We start from the raw sequence: 15,654 nt of genomic DNA, 5'->3' as shown, positions 1-15,654 counted from the left end.
ATAAAATATGTTGAATTAAGCTGTCATCTATGTCCCTATAATAGGTATTTTTTAAAAAACAAGATTAAAGGATGAAGCTCACTTCTAAAAAGAAGGTTGCAGCTAAAAAATAATTAATTAGTGAGATATTTTTTATAGCAGTGTGTATGCATATTTTTTTAATAGAATTCTTAAAGGAATTTTTTTTACTGTAGTTATGTTTATATATGTATCCTTTTTTTAAATGGATCTGAGATTTATGCTTTTTGTGCAGATTTTTGTATTCATAAACAATTTATTTTTAACAACTACAGTGAAAAACAATTATATTTGTATTCTTAAGATTAGTTACTCATTATTCTGAATTAGAATGGCATACCGCAAAATTTATTTAAGTTTTATAAATTAATAAGTTTATTTTGCATTTATATTAAAGTAATACATAAAAGGTACAAGATCGTTATTATGTGGCTTGCTATTTAATAATTGCTACTGTCTCTTTTAATATAACTTAAAATCAGTACTATGCATTAATGCCATAACTAAAATGTTAAACATTTTTATCTAACTAGACAATTGCTGAAAATGCATTTTATTTTAATTTTAGAAGATTTTATTGCCAGGCATGTATTTTCTGTTAAATAATTTTGTTATAAAGAAACATTTTGGATATTTTTAAGGCATAATAACATTGCATCCTTTAATATGATATAAATGATTGCTATGAATTTTTAGTGCGCAGTATAATTCTTTTATTTTTACCAACACTTTTATTTATCTAAGGCATTTTCTACATGGCTAATGGAACTGAAAACTGCGTATTTTGCCGCATTAAAGAAAACTTAGATACATTTGTGTATGAAGTAAGTGAATTTTTTTTATAATAGAACTAGGTTATGAGGATATTAAAACAGTATTTGCAGCTAGTTGATCTGTGAATTTTCTTCAAAAGTGGATTAAATTATCTCTTAAAGTGATTTAAAATTTTCTTACCAGTTAATCCAAATAAAATTTCTTCATTAAAAAGTGTTGGTGGAAAGTTACTAAATGAAACTGAAGTTTGCCTATTAAAGTAATTTTAACAAACATCAGCAGTTGCATTATCTTCATAGATTTCTCTTTCACTGATAATCTGTTTTGTTTCAACAGCAATTTTTTAGTGGGGAAGGAGGAGGTAAAAAAAGAAAGTATCTCAATTTTGCTTAGAATAAAATATGGTTGTGATATTACCTGCCATATTATAAATTTTAACTGTACGAGTAACTTCTCAAATTTAGAAAGCTTAGTGAAGGATGCCAATTTTCAGTAAATTCTACTTTTTTTCCAGTCTTGCAAATATTTACTAACATTTAATTTATGATCTTGATTTATATGATAATTTATTTTATTATTTATTTTCTCACATTGTGAAAATTATTTCTGAATCATAAAGTAGCCAAAAACAGAAAATATAAGACATAATGTCATCCTTAGAGTATACATAAAACCATACTGTAAAGGAATAACTGCTTTTTATTAATTATTCTCTCTGTCAACTAATAGGTGCAAGAATTCTATTTATTGGTCAAAATTTGAATATAACCTATGTTAGATAACTCTGTTATGCCACACATCTTTTGAGTGGCATTGGGAAGTATCTGTTATTCATATTATATCATCGGGAATACTGGTGATGGTAACTTTGATGTAGTTTTCCCAATTTTCGTATAATGGTTCTGTGGTTGCATTTTGGTGATAAAACATCATTACTTGACATTTTGCCAACTCTTATCTCTAACTATAGTTGCTAGCTTCGACTACAGAAATTCCTGTAAGCTGTACTTATTTATTTGACGATACTTCTAAGTTATATGTGATCTTGGTGAGTGGCACATTTTTACCCTTACGAGAAATAAATAGTTGCCAATCTGCTCATGGGTACATAATTTGTTTCTTCAGCTAGTGAAACTTTTTTCAGTTATGCTTATTATTTTCAATCTCTATTTTATAGAGATCAGGTAGTAGGGACCATGAAGTGGTCAAATTCCTTGAATATATGTCTGTCTGTTCATTGAATGAACTGCTTGTGTGTAAGAGTAGCTGTCTGTTTCTTGCCAAGGCAATTTTAACACAGATGAACATATTTGTCATTATTAATTAAATGCTTAGCTGCAAAAGTAAATAAAAATTAGTGAGCAAAATTGAGATGAGTAAATGAAAATTGTTGCCAGGAGGTATTTATTTTTATAAATATAACAAAAAAAGGAACCATTAGAGGTAAGAAACTGACAATTAATTGTTGGCAAAATGTCAGTGGAAATGTTTTATTCCCCCAAAGCATTTTTTGCATAAAAAATATATCATTAAGATAATTTGAGGGATAACCAATAAATGTCTAAAACTGTTGTGCTTCAAATTGTGGCAGATGGAACTGTAATAAATTTAATCCTTTGAATAAATTTTAATCCTTTGAGGACCAGCACATGGGGACCGAAGCACAGCCATGGGACACCCCCCGCCCCGAAATTAAACTTTGCCACCTGCCCACCCATTTTCAGCAGTTAAGCCTACTTTTACAAAAGGAAAAAAAAAAAAAAAAAAAAAAAAAAAAACACATAAAATCATCATTTTAATATAATGACTTCAATTTTTGAAGTTACATACTTTATACTAATTCTTAGTATGTATTAACATAAAGATTATCACATAATAGAAATAAATGAAACATGCGAAATACTAAAATTTTAACTGTGTGCATGAAAACAAAATTACAAATACGAAATGTTAAAAAAAAAATTAAGCAATAATTATCTGTAAGGAATTAAATTCCAATTTAATAATTCTGCTGTGTGTGGAATAAATCAAAACAAGGATTGGCACACAGGACAGTTATGCCTTTTTTTTTTTTTTTTTTTTTTTTGCAAGCATATGAAGAGCAAGTAAGATGCATCATGCATCAGAAAAGCTGATGTCTTTCCTTCTGTAGTAGTGCTGTAAAGTTACTTTTTAATTAACCAAGGCAGTCTATTTTAAGTTTTAAAATAAATATAAAAAGGACAACTGGTCGGAGTTTTTCCATCACGCAAGTTCGTCGATGTTACACCCCTTATAGTCAACTAGACACATTTTCCCACATTCCTCTAGCAAAAAAGCCCACATAAATGAAAACATTTAGCTGTATGCACTTCCCCACATTCTAATAATGGAAAACGAAAAGAATTCAAATGAAGATAACAACAAAAAGAAATTCCTAACAAAATAGGCAAACACGTGCTGTCCCCTTAACTTAAAAGAGCTGTGATTCCCATTGTGTTTATACCAATAAATATATCAAAACCAAAAGCACAGAAGAAAAGCTGATGCTAATACATGAAGGTCAAAACCCACACAATTTAACCGATGGGAAAAACGTTACCATTTATCACCAGCCACTGGCATTTAAAAATTCAAAAAAATCGTTCAGTTTTTAAGTTACACATACACGACGCTGACCTGAATGCGTATGAGTGACGCTGGAACTCTTTGCATATAAGCGATGCTGGAACTCTTTGCGTATAAGCGACACTGGGCTGGTAAGAGTGGAATCGTTGTGCCGCACCTTTGCAACGTTGTTTCTGAATGGGTTAACAGTGAAATCACAAGGCTGAACAGTCAGCTCTTCGTACACACTAAATAAAGTGGCAGCTCATTAGCAAAAGTATGCTGTGTTATTTGATGTACAGGCTTACCAATGGCTGAGAGACTAGGGCTGCCAAATAAAGGTAGTTTAAATGGGGTTTGAATACTAACAAATGGGATGGTTGTGTAAATGTTTTTATGGTTTTCTTTAAGAGTAATGAAGCTGCAAGGTTGTTTTTCGTAAAAAGCTCTTCTTTAAACAGACAGCCCTATTGTGCTTTGCTGCCTTCAGTTGAGCAAACGTAACCATGTATCCACATTAATGCATAATTCCCATTGTTTTACGCTTGTCAAAATGCATTATGAACATTCACACCCTACGTTTTAAAAAACTAGTCAATGGGTTAAGAAGAAACAAGTTTCATGTATAGGTAAAAGTGACCACAGTAAAAGAAAGTTCGAAGAATTAAAAAAGAAAATGCAAATTTTTCGCTTTCTCAGTATATTTTCAGCTCAGTTATGTATTTTATTAATGTATAATGTACATGGTTTAAATTTATGGAAAGTTAATAAAAAATAACTCTTGGGCAGTTATGGTAAGTAAATGATATAGGTAGTTATTATGACTGAAGATCTTTCAATATAAACTAATTTTATTATCATCATGTGCGTCGAACTATAAAAACATAAACATGGATGGAATTCCAATCTCTCTCTTTTTTGTTGCCAATTGAATAACTAGTTAATTAGGAAAGGCAACAGAATGTGGGAAATACAAGATGAGTGGCAACATTCTTCCACCTTTTGTATTGCATACAAACGTTTTAAAGCAATACAAAACATAAACAAATTATAACAGATTTACGTTACAAAACCAAATAATCTTATATGTGACATTGCAAAGTAAAGGTTATTAACAATTCACAAATTCAGTCTTTTAGCAGGAATTAATGGGAGGCCATATCAAGATTTCTTTCGTTCCTCGAGAACATCAGATGCGGTAGGGCCCATGTTTAGCTCAGTAAAATCAGTTCCTTGTTCCTCACTGATAGGATCACTAGCACTGAGCTGCGTAGGATAAATTCGTTGTAGTGGTCATATAATTTCACCACTGGCTAGTCGCAACTTGGCCACACGTTCCACGCCATCCTTGCTTGGAAACAATTCGATTACCTGAGCCAGAGGCCAATTCATTTGGTTTGGGTTCGTTGATTCAACTATGACTATTTCTCCTGGAGAAATCATCTTTCTTCTTGAATCTACTTTGGGACTTCTTATTAATTCTGCAAGGTATTCTTTGTAGAAACATTTGCATAAGTCAATCCTAAGGTGTGAAGGTAACGCACCCGTTTTAATATATGCTGAGAATCAATCAGATCCAAATCAAATGTGTCTTTTATATCTTGAATGAAATGAGCTGGTGTAAGAGGTTTCGGCTCCTTTGGATCATCTGACAAATATGTCAGTGGTCGTTCATTTCTTGTTGCCTCACAATCGTAAAGTCAACATTTCTTCATACGTTACGCAAGTTTTGCTCAAACTGTTTCAGAGGAGTCCCAAAATCCACTGTACCATAAGGCGGAAGGCATGATAACAACCATTTTATTTTCATTAAAGAACATTCAACTTGAATGAAATCCCAATCCAAAGATTTCAAAGCATTTGCTGCTCCTAAGTTTGCCATTTTCAGTGTATAGAGTAGAACCTCTTCTTTTTGCCCAGAATCTTCTCAGAGCTTGCATAAACGCTTCGGTGGAGAGAGATGAAACTAGTTTTAGATGGACTGCTCGATATACTGCACATGTGAATAGAACTATTTAAGCTTTCTACATTTACCATGTATCTCTTATGCTCAGAAGCAGGAGAAATTCCTCTGTCAAATAGTCCTTGAGAATATATTTCTCTTCCAGAGGAAGAAAGGTTTAATTCTGCAGCTAAATTCCGATATAGGATCGCTGCGACCCACTGTCCAACAATGCTCGAACACAGACTTCCTTGTCGCCGTTTCGTAGTCTGATCATAATGGTTTTGAGATATATTTCGTGTTCAGAAGGAAGATTTGTTAGCAATGTTTCTGTAAATTTCTGCTTATTATCGGCTGTTCTGTCCTTAGACGAAAACTTTTCCTTTCGTAAATCTGGGCAAAGGAATACGTAATGTCTCCGTTGACAAATTAAACATCTCGCATTACTCTAACACTTTCTTGCCATGTGTCCTGACTTAAGGCAAATGAGACAGCATCTTTTCTTTATAATTTGTGATTTTATGTCCCCATTAAGTCATAATGGATAATTTTTGACAGTCTTTACTTAGATGAGAGCATTCACAGAAAATACAATTAAGTTTTGCTGCAGTTGTGCATAATGTAGCTGCAGTGGGTTCATCTTTGTGGACCGATTTCGGACAATCTTTCTGAATAGCACCATTTCCCCTATCTTTACTGAATCCTTCATGAGCTAAACATATCATCTCTTCTGATTCAACTCCATGGCGTAAAAAGCACGTCAGTCTTTCCAGGGATCTTCGACTTGTAGCTTCATCAATATTTTCTGAAATTCTACTCCTTTCCCATACTCTCAGAACATTTTCTGACAAACATGACTCCACCAATGGCTTTAAAATGTTAGCAAATTTTTCTTTTGTGCACCCTAAACTTTCCAATTTTCCTCTTAATTTTGTGTCTAGCATATCGTAGAGGGTGGCTAAATCAGGAACATTTTTCCTGGCCATAGCATTTTTCAGAACCAGTGAAAGGAGATCGCGGACATATTTTTGCACTAGGAGATCCTCCTGGCCAATTTCACGTATTGTACAGCCTTTGGATAATTTCCAGCTGTTATTGGGAAACTGGATATTAATCTAGCAGCTTTTGAATCAGGCATCATAGACTGGAATAAACCCTGGAATTTGTGTATAGCAATCAGTTTCTCTCAGTCATGTATTTTTTAAAAAATACTCCAAAATGTTAAAAATTCTTTGGGATCATCCGAAAACATTTTTAATTCAAATTTAGTTAATTTTACCACATCACACTCTGTAGAACTTTCCGAAAAAGATCCAGAATCTTTATTTAATAGCGTTTCTATCTTTGATTTAAGCTCAAGCTATTTATTTCTATAATCCTCTGCCACCTCAGAATCAGTTTTGTATTCAGCAACAGCCTCAGTATTTTCTGAAAGTAATGATAAAATGTTATTCTGAATCTCATCTAAATGTAAAAATTTATCTTGTAACTGAGCGTTCAGTGCGCACAGCTTATCGCCATCCTTGGCATCTAGTTTTGCCGTTAAATATTGCTTCATCTTATTCACCGTAGCTGTAAATGAAGCTCTTAACAACTTTTGTTTTATTTTCAGAGCATCCATATTTATATGTACACTTAAATAGTTACTTAAAATGATTCATAATTAATTCTTAATTTCTGTTTATACTGAAGAAATTAAAGTGATTATACTTTCTTAAACTTAAATCGCTTTTATCATCGTAAACAGCATATTGTATACTTAAAAGCGGTAATTTAAATCATTCGTACCTGTACACTTTTATAATTTCAAATTCTGAATTCTTCAAATGCAGAATACAAACTCTGTCATGTCACCGGACGCCACTTTATTATGACTGAAGAAGATCTTTCATTATAGATTAATTTTATTAGCATCATGCATCGTATGTGGAACTATTAAAAACATAAACATGGACTGAATTCCAATATCTCTCTTTTTTTCCATTGCCAATTCCACCAACTCAATAACAACTTAATTAATTAGAAAGGGCAACAGGAAGTGGGGAAATAAAAGATGAGTGGCAACAGTAGTAGTGTTATTTTAAGGGGGAGAGTGGCAGTCATAATTGAATTCAAAGAAATGAATTACAGATACTTGTGATAGTAGAGGGATTTGTTATTACATCACACAGTTGAAGTGTAAGCTAACTTGCTGCATGTGCCATACAGGCAGTTTTGCATATATGGAATTCTGAAATGGATTCATCAAAAGAGAAACTGAAGCTGTTATTAGGTGGCAGAACAATCTTATCATTCATCTATGGATATCAGTATCTCATGATTTTGCTACTAGTCAGATAGGTAGGATATGTAATAGAATTGCTCCTTCTTCATGACTTGATACAGCACCTGCTCCTTTTTGTGCCATGTGTGTATGTTCATAATTTTCCTGATAGTCGTTATTGCTTCCCTGGCAACTGATATTATTCACTTTCCAAAATTCTTTTTGGAACTGATATTATTCACTTTCCAAAAGTAAAATTCAGCTGATTTTGAATTGACTACTATTTCTAGGAAATCATGTCAAGAGAAATTGGTATCTATTTGCTTGCAATATATTTGTCGTGTTGTAGCAAAAAAGTATGCTTCTGTTTTTTTTTTTTTTTTTCAGCACTGTGTTATTGTATTAAATATTCAAACTAAATTTTTGTTTTATTTCAATGTGTACAAACTGTTTGTTACAGACAATTTTTATTATTTTCTAGAATGAAGAATTTTTAGCATTCAAAGATAAAAGACCTGCTACATCACATCATTACTTAGTTATTCCTAAAAACCATGTGAAAAATCCATCAACTTTGCAATCATCAGATGTTAGTCTTGGTGAGATTGAATTAAATATAATTATTATTTTAGACCTAGTCTGAATATTATGTTTTAAACACTAGTTTTTTCATCTAAATATTGTAATTTATATTAAATTATCATAAATTAATTAAAAATGTTTAAATAATATGATTAAGATATATTATTTCATGAATCTACATCAGCACTAAATACGTACCTTATTACAGCTGCGTATTCAGTGTCCATTTAGCAGAGTCCTGCAAACTTGACCTAATGTGCACTGACCGACTATTGAGCTTCCGAAAAGTCGAGTTTTACAGAATAAGGGGTGGGTTTTTCAGAACTCTTTAATGTTTAACCTTTTCATGGATGTGATATTATTTTTTATAATGTTTTAACTAAAAAACTCTAGAAATCGAATATTAGGATCCTAGAGACAAATTGTACTTGTATATGAATTTAAAAAACATCTACTCTTGCCCATTGAACTGTGGGTGGTGGTACCGCTTTTTCCATCTGTTGAGCTAGCCAGAACTAGCAGTAAATCCAGGCTCTCCTTCTTGAAATTCATCATAAAATTTTAGGCCTTTCTCATGTAAAATACGTCCTATGGGTGTTTCCTTTACTGTCTGAACCACAAATAAAGCGTCTTACTCACTTTTTTGTAATAACCATCTTTCATACTTTTTCTTTCCTTTCAACTATCCGTACATGACCTTTTCACACACCAAGACACGATTTTGGACCTCTTCTTTTTCTACCCTATCAAAAAAGTCCATCCAGTACTACTTCCATGGTAATTTTGTTTACACTTTCCCCTTTGTCTAGTCTCTTTAAGTCATCTAGTTTCATTTCCATTGACACGTTAGTTTGGTTTCTTTTTGAATGACATTTTCACTTCACAGACTATCAAAAGTTCCCAAAAGTATGTAACACTTATACGCCTTGATGCGAACTGAGGACCAATACCCATAATGAACTGATGTGAGTTTAGTTTGCAATAAGATGATGATTTGATATGTTGTATGTGTTAGTGAATATGATATGTGAAAGGATATTTTCTGTGCCAGCCCTTGCTAAAAGATTGAAACAAAATATATACAGTGAAATTTTTAAAAAGTAATTTGCTTGTTTCAATGGTACTTTCAAGACAAAAGAATAGTTTGGCAAAAGGTATGGTCACTAAACATCTTTTGTGTTCGTGGCATTCCTAATCTGATAGTTCCTTTTCAAAAATGTGGAAAACCAAGGTCATTTGCTAACTTACTGCTAATAGACTGAGCAGAAAAAGAAAATAAAAGGGATTTTATCCAAGTAGGAAAACATAAAGAATGTGTCTGTGGCATAGCTTTCGCCCCTCTGCATGTAATCATATGGAACTGAACTTGCACAAAAAGTCTGAAAGAGCTAAGAAATGCACTTATCGAAAAATTCTTGGAAGTGTTACTTATATCTTGTGACAAAAGCCTGCCATAGTAGATAGGAGTAACAGATTACATAATCAGTTTTCTATGGATAAGACATGCCTGCATAGTAAAAATAAGTGCATGAGAGTGGAGGCAGTGTTATATTAAGAATAACTTGATTTTTCAATCTAATTATGAGAATATACCTCAAAATGCTCTGAAATGCCCCCCCCAAAAAAGCTGTAAAAACTTAAAAAATGCTTTAAATGAGCAAAATACTCAGAAAATGAAAAGAAAAAAAAGCACGTTGTCAAATTCCGGGTCTTATGCGAGGGGGCGCAAGGCCGCCGCCGGCCAAAAGAAAAAGGGCGCACGCAAGGGATCGAAAAAAATACGCCGCCCAACGAAGCACCGCCAGCGAACAAGCGCATGTTCCGCTGACAAAAGCAGGGCGGCGGGTACGAGTGCTACTAGGCCCCGCCAAATATCAGCCCAGAGGGGCAAAGTAACACTCATAACATCAGCAGCGCTAACAGCCCCCAGCAGAAAGCAAAAGGAGAGCTGGAGCCTAACCTCTTCCAAAAAAAAAAAAAAAAAGTTAATTCTAAAAGAAACCCTGTCATAAAGACTGAAATGGGTTTCACTAATCCCCCTGCTTCAAATGCAAAAAAAGGGGGGAAAATGTGTATGCAGAAAGCTAAAGCATTAATGCAGCCAGCATGCAAAAGTTTGACTGTCCCAACATGCTACCATAACTAAACACTTATAGAATTGTCAATAACATCCTGATAGAAAAATTTATGTACTGTGATTTTACTAGGAAATTTTCAATAATTTTACAAGGAAATTTTGTAATAATTCATTGACATTAATTGTTTTAGTTCTATAATTTTATTAATTATGATAGCATGTTTTATAGTGGATAAGTCTTATGATGATGTAAGTACTTATTGTATGTGTTTAAGTGTTAAAAAAGAAAGTCCTCTAAATCATGTGGGTAGGAGAAATTCATGAATAGGTATAATTTGAGATAAATGAAATGTAAAAAAATTAGTCAAAGGGAATGATGATATGGAAGGTGATTGAACTTCAGAATTGCATTCAATTACTTTTTCTGTTATTTAACAATAAAAAATTAGTTTAAAGGTAATCTTTATTATAATTATCATTACATCACATGTTTACAGGTTAATATTTAATTATTAGCTGTCACATTGAATTTTAAATTTAGTTATGTTCTCTTCCATTGAAGGAAGTGTTTGCTTTCAGTGACATAGCTAGTATCAGATTTGTTAATGTTGAAGGTTGTAAAATGTTTTAAATCGGGAGAGACTGAACTTTGGTAGTACGACCTAGGCATATATTTTCTTGAAATGTTTGGCTGCTTAAAGTCTGTATGCTTTTTTCACGCAAAATAACATATAGGCAAATTAAGCTGTCATAACCAGGTCCTCAGAAGCATTCCTTTTTTAAACAGATAGCTTCTGTCCTTTGCCGTAATCAATTGATCCAATCTAACCTAAATCAGGAGCCATATTTTGCCATCATAAAATGCTTTTGAAAAAGGCATATAATTAGATATTTTTGAAGATGCATGCCTGACTTGGAGAAACCTAATGCATAGTGACTCTAGTAATCCACAAAATGCCTAACATAACTAGGAATTTTTATAGAACTATGAAAAATTGCTTAGATTACTGATTTTAACTGTATGAGAATTCTCAGTGTTTACATATTCTTGCAACTAACCAATTAACAATTTTTTACAGAAGAAAAGGAATAATGAATGCAAAACATTACTTTATCACATACATTAATATTATTATGTTGATGTGTTACATTTAATATGGTATTTATCCCCAAAATCAATCAATAAACCTACTTACAAGTTTTTTTTTTAATCTGATGGATGTTTTATAGTGATTACTGTAACAGATTCAAAATAATCATTCCGTTTAGTGATTTTGCAGCAAAATCCTGTGTTTCTGTTTCTGCAGGCAAATTACATGATCACATAGTCTAAAATAGAGTTTAAGGGGGAATCATAATTTGCCTTTAAAAAAGTGTTTAAACTTGGAATACTATGAAAAGAATTCAAAATGACGACATTCCTGAGCTGAAGAAATGTTTTTAGCATGGTTCTCTGAAAAACTGTTATGTACATTCCTGCCAGAGTTTGGTGCATTCTGAAAATTTGGCAGTTTGTAGTAAAGGGATTGTACTAGTATATAATTGCTGAATCTTCTTGGTGTAACAGTTTGCGAAGCTTTTTGATGCATAAGAACAATTTTGTATGGGATAACGTAGGTACCTAAGCAATAATTTAGGGAAACTAGAGTAATGCTGTAATATAAGCTAACGGGAATATGATGTAAAACCAAAGATTCATGAAAGGTAATTCTATAAGTGAAAATTAGAGGTATCACTTATTACATTGGTTGGGAATGTTATGGAATTCTTACTGAGTTATAAATGAATAAATCAACTTGTATACTCTTTTATACACTTTTATGTTACTAAAAAGTAAACCTTGACTAAGTTTTGAAGTTACTGTGATTTTTATTCATCTCCTGATGCCTTGCTTGTAGGGGGAAGTTCATCAGTTTCAAACATAATAAATTGCTTTTTATTTTCAGGTCAGTGAAGGTCAATTTTGAGCATAAGTAATCCAAATTTAGGGTATATTTTTTTGTTTCTTACCTTGTATGTGTATGTAAATTCCTGTTTGTTTAAGGACCAAACAGCATGGCTGGAAATTGCACATACCACATGTAACTTATGTATGATATTTAGGCAGTATGGGCTACTTGCTGCTGTCTGCTTGAGATATAAAGGATGAACTTGGAGTCTTCACCCAATTACAAAAATGTATTGCATAAAAACTACTATAATTAGACGTATCTAGTTTTTGGAAATTATAACTGCAGTAATTGTGCTTTTTATGAACAGTACTTTAATTTTGATGTGGTTGCTCTCACTGCTCCCTTCAAATCTAGAAACAAATATATCCCAATACATATGCAGTATTAAGGATGAATCATCTTTGTAATTCACAGGCTTTACTCTGTTTGCATTGTTATAAATGTATATTGTTGCGATTTCTTCTACAATGAGTGTGACTTATGTATAACATTCATTTACCCCTGTATAAAATGTAGAAGTGTGAATTTGAATACCTATAATAAAGCTATGAAGTTTGAAAATATATTAATGTGTAATACAAGCATATATTTTTATAATCTGAGTGTCTTTCTCTTTTTATGTGAGTAGTCAAAACCCTAGTAGAAATTGGAAAGGAAATCTTGATGAATGAAAATGTCAGTTTAGATGATGCAAGGTAAACAGTTATTGAAGTTATCCTGTTTAGAAATATATTAAATGATCTTTTGAATTTAATGTTTTGTGATTATAAGCATGGGTGTACTGCTTATTTCAAAAGAGCTCATATAATATTTTTTTTTCCAATTTTGGAGTTTTTTTTTTAAATGGCTTTAAGGAAAACATAATAAATACTTACTTTAAATTTAACCTATTAAAACATGTATTCAGTTGTATAGAGTTGGTTGAATTTTCAAAGTTTTAAGAATTGGGAGCTTTTATTTACTATAATTTACTGCAATAAAAATAATCTGAACTGTTCTTTGCCTATGATTTCAAATGCTTTTTGTGAAAAGAGTCAATTTTCCAATTAGTGAAATGTTTTACTTATGCAGCAGCAAATCTGTTTAATAAAAATCAAGGATTAAAACATTATCTTCCAAAGGATTGTGGACATAAAATTTTGCATAAGATTGCTGTATCGTTCATTGTGGACGAAAATGTATGCTAGCTTCTAAATTAACCAATTTGGGCTTGATGTATTTTGGAAGAAAAGGAGTCAAGGTACAAATTGAGAGAATCAATTTGAAATTATATTCAAGAAGATACCACTTATTCATAACATATTATTGCACTTTGAAATTTCATGTCCAAAGCCAGAATGAAAATTTGAAAACCAGAATTTGAAAGAATTAATATGGATTACCCAACTATAGATGTAATATGTAAAAAGGTTGCTTGGATAACATGTTATTTTTATCAAAGTCCTAAACTATATCATTAGCTTATTTTTGTAAATTGTTATGTTGTATCAGTCACTTTTCAAAGGAAGAACTCCATTTGTTACTTCATTTTGAACGTGTATTTTTATTCTGTTTTTTTTTTTTTTCTCTCTCTCTCTCTCTACCAAACTTGTTCATTTTCTGAAATTACTTCACCTGATATTGTGGTATCATAAAAAATAATATGGTGTTTAGCTGTCTTTTTCATATGTTTGTGTATCTATATGCTTTCTTTGCTTTGCTTTCTCTCTACAAAACTGTGCTTATGTTAAGCTCTGTCGGCTCATTTTTAAATGGTTTCAACTGTGCCCAAGTAGCAAAATATTTTATTAAATATATATATATATATATTTGAGTTTTCAAGCACTCAACTCTTAAGCCTGATCCAGTGCTGGAACTGTTAAGCCTAATCGAAATTAAGACTTGATCAGCATTCTGTTAAGCCATTTTTTTTTCGCTTGCTCAATCTTGTTTTGGCAGCGAGAGACTGTATTACATTATTTCGCATTTGACTACTATAGAAAAGCTCGGAAAAGTAATTTTGGCAGCTGGAAATTATGAATAGAAGCTGTATTAGTTAAAAATGACCATTGGGGTTATGTGACTGGTAAAGAACTGAAACCTGCTGAAGGAACTGAAGCCAAAAAGAAATGGCTCCAAGCTGATCAAAAAGCTCATGCAAGCATAATTCTTTTTATTAATCCCTGTGACTTGTGTCATAAAAAGCATTGGACATCAAATGCTGTATGGAATAAACTCAAAGCTGTGTATGAATTGAAAGGACCTTCGAAGAAGGCTACTCTGTTAAAACAGCTTTTGTTTAGAAAAAGGGTGGAAAGCGAAACGATGCCTGAGCATTGCAACAATTTCTTCAAATTAATTGATAAGCTTAAAAAAGTGGAAATTGACATAGCTGATGATTTATTATTGATTCTTCTGCTCATTTTGTGAAAAATTCCAGAAAGCTTTGAAATTTTGTAGAAGTTCTAGAAAAACTTTGAGAATTTTAGATGTGCCATCAAATCAAGAGATGAATTACCTATTTCCAAATCTTTAAAAATCAAAATGCTTGAAGAGAGGGAAGCAAAGAAAGGGAAAACATCTCAAAATTCACAAAATCTGCACTATACTGAAAATAAAAGAAATCAAGAACAAAAGAAATATGAAAAATGGAAGGTAAAGTTTAAAAAAAAAATTTCCTGCTGAAAGAAATTTTCGAAACTTGAAGTGTAATGACTGTTCAAAAATGCGGACTGAAAATATACACAATCAAATAAGGGAAATCAAGGTTCTATGATGGCTTCTAATTATGAAGAGCAAATTGGTTTAGCAGTAATGCTTATCAGCAGATTTTCTCCTGGTGGTTAGATGTGGCTGTACATCTCACATATGCAATGAGAGAAGGTTATTTTCAGAATTTCATCCTCGAACGAGGTCAAACATCAAGTTAGCTGTTCACAAAATGGCAAAAATTACAGGAACTGGAACTGTCCTTATAATAGTACCTAATAGAAATATGACTACTAATGTTACTATCAGGAATTTGCTATGTATCCCAGACTTAAAATGTAATTTACTGTCAACATATAAAGCTACCGCAAATCATTCAGTGATTTTTACAGAACAACATACTAAAATAATAGAATCGAATGGATCAATTCTAGTGGAGGCTATTCGAAATTTTGATCTTTATATATGCAAGCACTGAAACAGTAGCACAGGTAAGTGATTTTGTAAAGTAGTATCTTAAATATCTTATAATTTAAAAAGTCTTATTGCTAATAACATGGTTAGAAATTTAAATTTTAATAATATTAAATCTCTAAAAGACTGCAAAGTGTGTATCCAAGGTAAACAAACTGTTCAACCTTCCAAAAAAGAAATCAAAATTTCAAAGTCTTGAATATTGAATTTGATTCATTCAGATTCCTGTGGGCCTATGAGAGTTCCATGCCATGCTGTTTCACATTATTATGTTACCTCCATAGATGACAAATGGTGT

General features: G+C 32.1%; 1 protein-coding gene across 2 annotated transcripts in view; it reads left to right on the top strand.

Moving 5' to 3' along the window:
* Positions 1-15,654, top strand: part of LOC118196456 (adenosine 5'-monophosphoramidase HINT3-like) — a 47,906-nt gene that overhangs the window by 7,540 nt on the left and 24,712 nt on the right. For both annotated transcript variants that reach the window (XM_035367914.2, XM_035367916.2), the window contains exons 2-4: positions 763-842; positions 8,065-8,182; positions 12,823-12,889. In XM_035367914.2, coding sequence (XP_035223805.1) covers positions 774-842; positions 8,065-8,182; positions 12,823-12,889 — 254 coding nt within the window. In that variant the 5' untranslated portion in view covers positions 763-773. The remainder of the gene's footprint in view (positions 1-762; positions 843-8,064; positions 8,183-12,822; positions 12,890-15,654) is intronic.

Source organism: Stegodyphus dumicola, chromosome X2 (genome assembly GCF_044657685.1).
Source record: "Stegodyphus dumicola isolate Sdum_Otavi_A_Nest chromosome X2, ASM4465768v1".
Taxonomy (NCBI): Eukaryota; Metazoa; Arthropoda; class Arachnida; order Araneae; family Eresidae; genus Stegodyphus; species Stegodyphus dumicola.
This window is presented reverse-complemented; position numbering and strand designations above follow the sequence as displayed.